The following is a 12015-nucleotide window of genomic DNA, read 5'->3' on the forward strand; positions in this document are numbered from 1 at the left end:
AACAAAGTTAGAAGGACATTTTTTTTTTTTTAAATACAGATTTCAGTATTCGGAGGCTCTGAGCCCCATTTCTTTTCCTCACAGACGACAAAAAAAGTCAGACATTATACGATTTAAAATAAAAACAATAATCGTGGCTTGATATTGAGTAAAAACATGTTTTTATGAACCCCACAGCTTCCGGTCTTCCAAGACCCGAACGGACAAAAAGAAGTGCTGCAGGCACGAAACATACTACCAATAGAAATACATTGCTTTTAAAATCGTTCTGTGAGACACGAAAAAAAGGGGAAAATCGTGTTGGTGAACACGAATATATAGATTAAATGTCGTGACTATAACACGAAATGCCGTGAGACTGGGTTGTCTTACCGGGCCAACAACCGGGCTGAATATTCTAAACTAGTGACGTAAACACTCTCGACTGCTGAATGGTCAGAGAGAATCGCTGGCAAGGGGGCTACAACTACAACAAAACTAACATATTTGACCATGATTTAATTGTAATACACGTTTCAAAATGATGCCGAGGTAACAACATACTGATACCGGTTAGTAAAAACCATGAATTAATGCTTTGACAAGTCTGCAGACAGACGGCAGGTGAACAACCTTTTAAAATGCGTGTTTTCTAAATGGAGATCGGCTAAGCTAACGTTGTATATGCTCCGACCGTCCAAACTCACAACAACGGTCTATACAGACATAAATAAAGCAGCGACTGTATTCGCCATGACACAGACAGTCTGTGGTTTGTACTTGTTTAACTTTTGTCTAATTTCTGAACAGATATGAGGAGCTGTGAGCTGTGAGTGCTAACAGCTAACGGCTGATGTTGGTTTTGGGTTTCGCATTGAAGATGACGTCACGGCTCCGCCTAGTACACTGCGTTACTAGTTACTGCCCCAGCTACTAAACTGTAATGGAAACGCAGCATAAAGTGAGCCTGGCCTACCAAGGCCTAGCTATACCGTACTAAGCCGTGCGAGGCCCTGCAGTGGAAATGCGCCAGATTCTGCTGGGTCATGTTATAAAAACATTGATATAGTAAACACTTCTGGGAAATATTCTTTTGGCATCAGAGAGATAAAGAGAAAGGCTGAGTGTGTGCATATTTACTGCATAAAGGTTGACCTTTCCTTGAAAAAAATCACTGAGGGCCATGGTGTTGAATGTTCAAATTCAGAATCTACCCTCCCAATATTTATCTGCATTAAGCTTTGAATGAATAGGCTTGCGGACACAAGTGGTTGAAATTAGGGATGCACCGATGCATGTTAGCCCTATTTACAACCATAGGCAAATAAGGTGACATACGGCGATGCCAGTCGTCCATATCTATGTTTTGCTCGATGGCTGGAAGAGGTCGCATTAGCAATTAGGATAGGAACACTGACTGGGTAGCATCTGTCTCTCACTCTTTTTTCTGTAGATGTATTTTTTCAGAGATAGTAAAAATGTGGTCACAAATGTACTGGACGGCAAGGAGCCATCGGCCCCCCACCTTTACGCACTTGGCAATGTGCCTTCTAAAGATTGCTTTTTTAAAATAATTTCATTCAAAAATGGAACTTCAACCTAGAAGGTAGAAAGTGACATGGTGTTGGTGTCCAGGGTTAGGCTGAGGTGACCGTTTATGATTAATGGCAGGAGTCTGAGCAGAAGGAAAAGAGAAAGATGTGTGTCATATAAACGATCTATTAGTTCATGGTCTGTTGGGACAATCTTAGGTTTCACATTTGACTTTGAAACAATGAGTGTTGGCGTTCTGAAATTGGAGAAATCCCTATCTGCTTTCCTTCCCTTTATTAAGCTTGGCTTTGGATGTGTTCCATAAGATGCTATTGTCTCATTGACTAGTATTGTTAAGTAAAACATTAGTAATAATTGTATACAAGGCTATTATCTCTGTCACCATTACATTGTCATCAGAGTGGTAGTCAAGAGGTGAGACAACTCTAAATCATTGTTACACTATGTTTACACTTTAAGAAGCCTGTATAATGTGTAAATACAGCCCCGAACAGACATGTAAGAGACAGTCATTTTTGATTTCATCATTTCAACATTTACATACTATTATAGTATATGACTACTATCCTTTTATTGGGGAAAAAATATAGGTTTGTTGTTATTGAGGTTGTATAAATAAATGGAATGATGGACTGCTGGATTGCTCTCATACTGCCCGGTACATTTATGCGTGTGCCTTTGTGCGCAGCAAGCAGAGAAAGAAAAGTATCTCCATTACATATCAACCAGAGAGCACTGACAAGTTGATTTTTACACTGTAAAACATTCTGCTCAGTATGGATGTTGGTCACAATAAAAAAACAAAACAAACAACAAAGATCAGTTCATATATCAGATTTCTATGTTGATATTTGTAAATGCCTGGAACATGTTTAACTCACACAAAGGCATCTTTGCCACAATTTGCATTACCTAGAGTCAAATCGGCATCTATTCATGTTGCTGTATGACTTTGCATGCAATCACACTGCCACACTCAGTGTGAGGCCACTGTTTGCTTGTCCTTGTTGGAATGTCAACACTTGCAAGCTTGTTAGCAAGCATTGTGTAAACAGGTAACTCACAACTTTCTCCAACAATTTACACGATATTGGGCCAAGCAGCACTCCTATTTATTCAAACCTATACCCTCAGGAGATACGCCTATGAAAAAAGGGAATGTACCAGATATATATATATATATATATATATATTCTCCTCCTATGATTTTTGTCCAAAGCAACAAAGTCAACTAAAGTCAAATTTTCCCGTCAGTTTCTGGCCAAATTCATTCAGATGTTTAACACAAAGCCACAAGTTATTCAGGCTGATTCAAATAAGAAATCAAATGTACTGTATGTTAGAGGGTCTTGGGCATGTTTCTCTTTAGTGACAGTGATGTTATGTAAAATGTCTGTTTTCCTTGTATCTTGTCTTAATATTTGTCTGTGTTGATGTTATTGACAACAATATGTTATTAAGCATTAGCGTATTGTGTGTCTCCGCAATGACCACACATATAGAGATCAAACTAAAACGACAGAAATCTCTTTATCTGTGTATACGTGACTTTGTATTATCTCACCAACCCTTGGACCTAGCTACTTCACGCTTGCTGTGAGTGTTGTTGAGGACCAGAGGAGGGCAGGTAAGTGCTGGTTAGAGCCTTCGCTAAGACAATAAGATGCTTTTCAATCAGTTTTGTGCACATGATGCATATACTTTAGCCTTGCTAACCTAATCACCTGATCACTTCAAATACTAAGAAGAAGCGGCACAAGCACACACCCAACCAGCAGCGCATTAGCCTCTATAACTGTATTCATCTTAACATTCAACCCTCAGTATAGTTCATCATACATGCATTCACTGCCTTTCTATACATTGCATTTGGGATTAAAAAAGTTCAATTAAGTACAGGTAAAACTAAATAGCTGCATTATAATAATAGAAGTGCATTTCGTTTTCCTAAAAAAGCATCTAAAATGATTTTATATATCATTAAGTCAAACTCAAATATTCGTCATGCACAGGTTATTGAGGTGGCCACTTTAAAGGAAATACTGTATAAATAATGTTCACATTGTATTGACGAGACTTTTGAAATATGTTATTTATGAAAGGTGATTTGATAACTGAAGTGTAGAATATACTTGATCAAGATTTGTTTTAAGTAAGCACATCAACTATATTGCAGGCAAAAGCAAATACTATCACGTAAATCTTTTTTCCAAGCCTTTTAGCATCAGTCGCCCTACATGTTTGACTTTCAATCACTTGAAATGGTTGGAGGATAAGGATCTAAAAAGCAGTTATAGATATGGAATCAGGAGCCGTGAGATAAAGGGAAAGTAAAGGCTGACCTCGGAGTCACCCCGGCCTGTGGAAGCCTCCAAAGCCTTCACCTAGGGCTAGGATTAACATGTCAACCAGCAGCCTGAATAAAAGGAACATGGCCACATCTTGTCTAATGAGCTGCATCGGAGGGAACCAGTTGAGTTAAGAAGCACTTCTTGTTTCTTAGCACAATTGCTTCAGTAAAACCCAAGAGTATTAAATCAAATCAGGTTTTATTTATAGCACATTTTAAAAAGATTTTTGGTCGAGAACATGCAAATAAAAAACACATTACTGCGATCGCAAACAGAAGACAATACATTACAACAGCAAATATAAAAATCAAATATTAAACTATAGTTGTAGTTTACTTTAACTTCAGGTTATGAAAATATGTAGAGGTTTAGCAACAATATTGACCTTTTGACCATTTGGTACTGTTATTTACGGACTGTTAGATCATTCCTTTTATATGTTCATTACTTTTATAATGCTGCAAGTTATCTTTACTATCGGGATGTGTACTTATACATTTTTTATTGTATTAACATATGCTTGCTTCTTTATTTAATAAGTTAGTATTTTTATCTGCACTGTCCCCATTTTTGTAACAATGTAAATGTCCCGCTGTGGGACGAATAAAGGCCTTCTGAATTCTGAAGCCAGACGAAGATCTTCATTAGATCGTAACGTTGCACAATACACTTTGTGTTTTCCATTTGTTTTGCTTTTGTTGATCCATCTTGTGGCGTTTATTGGATGTGTACCCTAGAACCTGTTATCTTCTATAAAATACAAAGAAAAAAACAAAATGATGGGACTTAATCTGTGTTCAAAAAGCTGCGGGAAAAAATTGAGAAATCAAATGACAATATTTGATTTACATATTGCAAAAATGGATCAGCTACTTTAGTAACAGTCTCAGATGTATTGTTGAAAAAATAAATGGATGTTGCATAAATCTAGAAAAGGCCCCTTGACCCAAAACAAAGAGCAGGTCACTGGGAACTGCTGGGATCACTAAAGAATCCAAACAACGTTACTTCATATGCAGGAATTAGAAATAGAAAATCTAGAGCTCACAGTTTTAATAACAGCTTTTAATAAGATGCAACTACTGCGTTTACAACTGTTGAATTGTTTCGACAAAACTCATGTCTTGAGAGATTAAGAAGAGTCAAAAATATGTCTTATTCCTCTACTTGCTGCATCAAAATAAAAGCCTTTATTATAACAAACATTGCACTCCATATCCAGATCTAGCCTTCTTGTCAGTCAAGGCTTTTTGTCTGAGCTCTAACTAGGCTGATTAAGACCCTTCATCTTTATGCCTAAAATGCATCTAACGCTCTATGTGTCTTATCTGTGTAAGGATTTCAAACTGATACAGACTGGGAAAATGCACAACAGAATTGCCTTAATGTTTTAATGTGAAAGGTTGGTTTATCTTCTCTGGTCTTTTTGCACTTTCAACAAACGTGCTGAGTACTGCGGTGACCTGGACTGGATTCAGAACCAAGCCTCCACCTCAGGCTCAGATTAACCGGTCAGCGAAGACACGAGGTAATGAGAGCCGGCAACACTTTACATACCACTGGTGTTTACAACAAGAAGGGAGGCAGGGGGTTAGTGCGTGTGTGTTGCTATAGGAATGTTTCCTGAGCGGGTGAACTTAGGGACATGTGAAAGTTGAAAAGGTTACACACAGACGGCCAGTTAAACCCAAAATTGTTGCTGAGATGTGTAAAAGGTAAGATGTGGGACAGCTGAGAGTTAAAACGTGAAGTGGAAAACATTTCAAGTAAATATAAAAAACTGTTCTTCTTCTGGCAGTTCTGGAATCTTTTAACTATAACACTCATAACATAATTGTTAAGTGGTGAAGACTAAAGCGTCCTGTATCAGAGGTTCAAAAATGTTGGAGTAGTGTAGACGCTAGGAGTTAGCGTCTACAGGTTACACCTTTTAAAATGAAACGTATGCGAGTGGATATAGCCTGAGGATGGCAGACTGAACGCAACACAGATGGCAACAAACACCAGGATTGTTATTACTCCAATCAAAGAAAATCCACACATTGATGAAATAACTACCATGAAATAATAATTGGAGCAGTAAATGAAGCTTTGTCTTCCTACAGAGAAACATCATAAGTGAATTAATTCAATCCAGCTCAGTTTATAGATTACCTGTCGCAGGTCGATGAAGGCCAGTTGCAGCGTGTCTCCTTGAAAACCAGGAACCGGCTCTGAGCTGGCAAACACTGAGAGGAAGCAGAAATATCAAATACATTTCACAGGTTACAGATAATCAGTGCTAAAAAAGTACGCTTTATATTGATGGGACCACATACAATCACATCAACAAAACACTAGATAAAAAAAGGGATACAAATATACCTCAGTGAAAAGAACAGACTAACTTTCACTTTCATTGTGATGGACTATAAATAATAACATAGATGATGGGATGCCACAGGTTTCTTCCACATATGGAAACGTTCCCCTAATGAAAGCATTGATTTTGACAACAGGACAACAGCATGCTAGCCATTATAGTCTGACTAGAACATGTTATTTTAAGGCCAATACCACTTATGATTATTGATAGCTTAAAATAAAATAATAAATGAATGATGAAAGTTATATGTTCCGTGAACAATAAAGGCCAGGATTGATTAGTTATTTATTCCCTTCCCCTCTAAAGTCTAAATGAAAATAATTGTAGAATTTTAAATGTAAGAGAAGCTGTTGGTTTACTGATTCGTTTCAGAATTTTTTTATTTTGCATACAAATTAGATTGTGTCTATATTTGTTTGTCTGCGTGTTTCACTTTTCCCTGGTGAAGAAAGATCTTAATTCAACTTTGAAGGATTTCATGAAATGACCATTAGATCATACTTACATTCACACTGGATGACATCCAGGTTGAATTGCTGAATGGCCCCCATGCTGATCTGTTTGAGTTCTGTGTCCAGCACCATCTGCATCAGGGACGTGGACAGATGTTTGCAGGCTGACATACACGCCGTCTGGGCCACTTTACCCTGGAGATGCAGAGGAGGAAGGAGGAGGAGGATGAAAAAGAGGAGAGGGAGATGGAAAGGTGGGAAATATTAGGATGAGAAGCACAGATAATGAGTAAACTTTTGATGGTAAAGACTTCAGAAGAAAATAGTCTAATACTGTATCATACGCAGTCTGTATTGAGAAACAGTTGATCCATAATGGGAGTCACTGCCACACACCTTGTGAAAGACTTTTCAGCCTCAGCAGGAGCAAGACTAAACACTGAAGGCAAACCTCCCTCATGTCTCAGCACCATGTATCCTAATGTATACTTCAGTGCACACAGAAAGATGCATTAAGCCTAAAAGCAGTTATTCCTATCAATATTCTGCATTATGTTGATAAGAACTGCAACAGTCAATGACGATGGATAATTGACCCAAAAGCACCAAGACAGAGCATGTGTGTGTTTGGTGCTACAAGTGGTAACGGTTTGTTGTTGAATGTCATTGCAACTTTAGTCCTTTAATACTGAATTGTTCTAGAGGAATTTCAGGACCCATCCTACCAAGGAAGCATCTTTAACTTGAGAAACACCCATTATCGAGTCTCTCTTATTACGTTTTTTCGGATGTTTTTTGATCAAAGTGTATTTCTAACAGAACAGTTGTGGATTATAGTTAAAGTCAAGAATAGTTTGTTACCACAAGTAGTACATTAACAAGTTATTGCATTAATAAGTGCATACAAAGAATCTTTGACAAAAAGGTACAGAAAGCTGACATGGGTTTGAGTGTTGTTGAGTTCATGATTTAATTTTTTTTTTATGTTATATGTTTCCAAGCCTCTATCAAGCCAGGAATCCCATCAAAACAGTTATCCATTATACAGGGCATCTATTCTTTTTTTGAGAGGATTTGATGTCATAAACTCCCACCTTACCCCAGATATCTTCTGAAACTGGCCATTATCATGCAATTTGTTACTTAAAAGGTTTAATACCAATTACAATGCTTTTCATTTGACAAACTTTGTTCTTTGGAAAACATCACACATTTGAAAAAAAACACAGATAGCCTAACGCATGCATAACACTCCACATCACGTTTACAACTTCAAAGTAAATACGAATTGTGAGCGTTTCCACTACTTGAGGTGTTTAAACACATGATCCACATTGGAACAGGTGGGATTTGAATCAGTTAAACCTTTCCTCAAGTGTGTGAAACACTAACAGTAATGTGAATGTTTCTGTTCATTACAGTAAGTGTTTGTGGTACCCAGAAACAGAACAGCAGCTCAACAGACACTCATGCAACAACTCTAAAACCCAGGGATGATGTGGGAAGCTCAATGTCAAGGATAATGCACAGCCAATAATGTTGTTGATTTACAGTTACACAAAGAAACCCCAAAACACACTGAAGAGACAATCAGTGATTCTTTTAATAAATAGTTTGCTAGTAAAAGCAGGAATCACTGATGGCACCTTCAAACATGTGTGTTAGTTTCAAAACCAATAGAATAATCTGTGGCTTTCCTTTCTTTGAGCTCCAAAACATCCCTTTAACACCCTTCATGCTGACCGGTGACCGGCAGACAGAGAGCAGTGACACATGGTGTGGCAGGAATATTAAGGTCTGTCCATTTGCTATAAGTGAGTTGCTGTGTAGACAGCTAGCTAACTCAGAGACCATTCACACACAGATGTGGCACACTGACAAATACTTTACTCCATGCATGGCCACTGACGGAAGTATCTGTATACTTCCACACTAAGCCTGCTTCATTTAGAAAACTGTGTTGGCCATGCATTAACACTAAGACACCATTATGGTATGTGTAGCTGTAACATTAGGAAGATGATTTACATGAAATGTCAGTTCACCAAATCAAGCAGCACATATGCTACCATTTAACTGTATTTATGTTGATCTGTTTGATGATGATGGTCAGAATAAAAAAAGCATGTAAATGAGATCAACTAAATCATAAGTTTAGAAAAACAATGGTTTGAGGATGGCTTCAATGCATGATAAGAGAGATTAGCCATTTTATCCAATGTGATGTGGACAGAGAACTTTACACAAACAACCTGAAAAGCTAAAGTTGTCTTACATTTACAGCCATCTTCAAAATGTAAAACTGAATGGATGAATTTGTCTCGGTGCCTTCCTAGCCAGCTGCAATAAGGAGCCAGTTCTTGTCACAGTCCATTTTGGTGTTTAGCCTTACTGACCATCATTTACGCTTAAACACTTTTATTTATTGAAGAATTGCATTCACTTGTACCAGTGTCCTTTTCCGTTTGGATAGAAATGTGTCTCTTGTAAAAAAATTGCAACATGACATTGTATGAGGGCAAAAGAGTGCACTGGATGCCTTACATTATGGTTCCTTGGCCAGATGCTATACATTCTCTTAAACAGTCAAAACTCTAATATAATCCAAGATGAAATAATGACAGAACCCAACTATGCCAATGTGGAAATTATGTGTAAAAGCAAATTCATATTTTCTGCATCTGTCCACCATGGGCCTTGGCAAATTACATTATCGCGTGCAGCCCAACATGTGTGACTGCATTGACTGTAATCTTTAAACTGTAAACAATTATTAGGCGTTTGCACAGAAAATGTTGTTCAAATAACCCAGTCCAGTTGGTGGTGTATGCACCACTAGCATGTTAACTGAATAAAACTAGTAACAAATGAAAAACTAAGTGATTGTTTTATAGAGGTAGATAGGTGTGTGGGGAGATTTACCGTTATGGACGTTACCAAGATTCATCTAAATGTCATTTTAAGAAATACAAGGATAAATGGAATTAGACATAATGCAGTGTAGATCAGTAAATGCACATGCATGGAACTCCAAACCGACACGTGTGTGTTATGAATGGAACAACGCGCACATCCGTGTGGCGTTACCACAGGTGTCCGAAAAAGTAATGGAACATTAGCATGCTTCACATCTCCCCTCTGCCTGTGTATGGCAGCATAGTGTTGTAACAGCCAGGCAGGAATACTCACCGACATCGATGCATGGTCATTGTTGTTATTCTGAGCAGAGACACCCCAAAACCAACCAAAAATGGAGGAGGGGAGGAAAAGAGGGAAAGGACAGGAAAATAAATGTGGCAACAATAAATGGACAGGAGGAGGTAAATTCAACTAGAGATAGCTTTCATGCTTGGTAAGTCAAATTAATCAAGGAATAAAACTGCTAGGAAAACAAATCAGTAACAGCGCTGCTTATTAGAAGGGGGGTTAATGGAGAAAGCAGACATTCTTATAGAAATAATCTAGAATTTATTCAAGACAGGAAAAGAGACGGAGAGAAATGCAGGAGTGGAACTCAACAAGTTGTATCTGTGCTATTAAAACACATTAACTGACCTTTAACCCTTTGATATCACTAAATATGTCTTGTTGAACATAATGGCAGTGTGTGCAAAAGCAGTCAGTAACAGCACACTAAACATGCATACAGACACACTACCAAACACCCTTAAATTAACAATGTAAAACTCTACACACATAACATTAAGGATGTGATGGACATGTAGCAAAACACCAGGAAAACAGGTGGGGTTACGGGAAAATGTAAAGAAAAGAAAATCACATCCCTACTAATAACAAGACACAATGGAAACTGCCAAACACCATCAAAAGCTGATAAGATGTGATCAAAAACTAAAAAGACATTGTACCGACAGTTCAAAGATAATCAGTGTGTCAACGATTGGTGGATCAGACTCACCGGGAGGTGTGTGAAGACCTGAAAGGTGGAGCGCAGGAAGTTGATCAGGTCCATGAGGTATCCTGAGGCTCGCCCGTCAGACTCAGCCATCCCCCATTCATAGTCCGCCAGCTGGATGAACTCATCGATCTTCTGGTTGAGTTTGGTATAAATCTCTCCCTCTGCAGCATGACGAGCATCCTGGAATTTATTTTATAAGCCACTATTACCAGACTGATAGGACTTAATACATATTTCAATACAGTTATACTGTATATCATAACTGTATAAGGAATATAGAGACAACTTGGCGAAACGCAAACCTGAGAAGTGTACCGCTAGCTATTATGCTAGCATTTTAGCACTTCAGACCATATTAATGACATTTTTCTCAGTTTTTTTATAAAACAGAGTATGGTTACAGTGTTGGACAGTCTTCTGCCAGTACTGAGAACAACATATGTTCAGAACAGAACTGATCAATGATTTGACTTTCAGTTGAGATCAAAAGAGACTTTGTAATCATTTGGTGTGGGTCAGTGTTGTAGTCAAGTCACCAATTCACGATTCCAAGTCACTCTCGAGTCACCACTCTTCGAGTCCGAGTCCGATTCACCTAGGGAGAGTCGTAGTTGAGTCCAAGTTCGAGTCACCAAGGGAGAGTCGTAGTCGAGTCCGATTCACCTAGGGAGAGTCGTAGTCGAGTCCGAGTCCAAGTCCGAGTCACCCAAGGGAGAGTAGTAGTCGAGTCCCAGTCCGAGTCACCCAAGGAGTGTCCGAGTCGAGTCCGAGTCATCATTAACTGTGTTCGAGTCCGAGTCCAAGTCACCTAAGAAGAATCCAAGTCAAGTCCGAGTCACAAGTCTTCATGTATTAATCTTCGTGGATATACAGTGGGGCAAAAAAGTATTTAGTTAGCCACCAATTGTGCAAGTTCTCCCACTTAAAAAGATGAGAGAGGTCTGTCAGACCTCTCTCATCTTTTTAAGTGGGAGAACTTGCACAATTGGTGGCTAACTAAATACTTTTTTGCCCCACTGTATATCCACGAAGATTAATACATGANAAGCTTTATATTTGTATAGCACCTATTACTAAGAAATTGTAGCCAAACTCGCTTCACAGCAGTCCAATAGACAGATTAGTATAACATGACAGGATAAAAGCAATGAAGAGGACAGCTACATTTCAACACATATATCCACGAAGGTTAATACATGAAGACTTGTGACTCAGACTTGACTTGGACTCTTCTTAGGTGACTTGGACTCGGACTCGAACATAGGTAATGATGACTCGGACTCGACTCGGACACTCCTTGGGTGACTTGGACTTGGACTCGAACATAGGTAATGATGACTCAGACTCTACTCGGACACGCCTTGAGTTACTCTGACTTGGACTCGGACAGAGGTA

The 12015-nt window shown here is 38.6% G+C and overlaps 1 protein-coding gene across 1 annotated transcript in view; it reads right to left on the minus strand.

The window, feature by feature from the left end:
• LOC104968253 (exocyst complex component 6) overlaps nucleotides 1–12015 on the minus strand; it is a 36899-nt gene that overhangs the window by 4551 nt on the left and 20333 nt on the right. Inside the window, exons 19-22 of the mRNA XM_010797831.1 lie at nucleotides 10621–10800; nucleotides 9891–9920; nucleotides 6755–6896; nucleotides 6039–6112 (exon numbers count right to left, since the gene is read on the minus strand). Coding sequence (XP_010796133.1) covers nucleotides 6039–6112; nucleotides 6755–6896; nucleotides 9891–9920; nucleotides 10621–10800 — 426 coding nt within the window. The remainder of the gene's footprint in view (nucleotides 1–6038; nucleotides 6113–6754; nucleotides 6897–9890; nucleotides 9921–10620; nucleotides 10801–12015) is intronic.

The sequence above is a fragment of the Notothenia coriiceps genome, unplaced genomic scaffold (assembly GCF_000735185.1).
Source record: "Notothenia coriiceps isolate Sejong01 unplaced genomic scaffold, NC01 NC01_scaffold00038517, whole genome shotgun sequence".
Taxonomy (NCBI): Eukaryota; Metazoa; Chordata; class Actinopteri; order Perciformes; family Nototheniidae; genus Notothenia; species Notothenia coriiceps.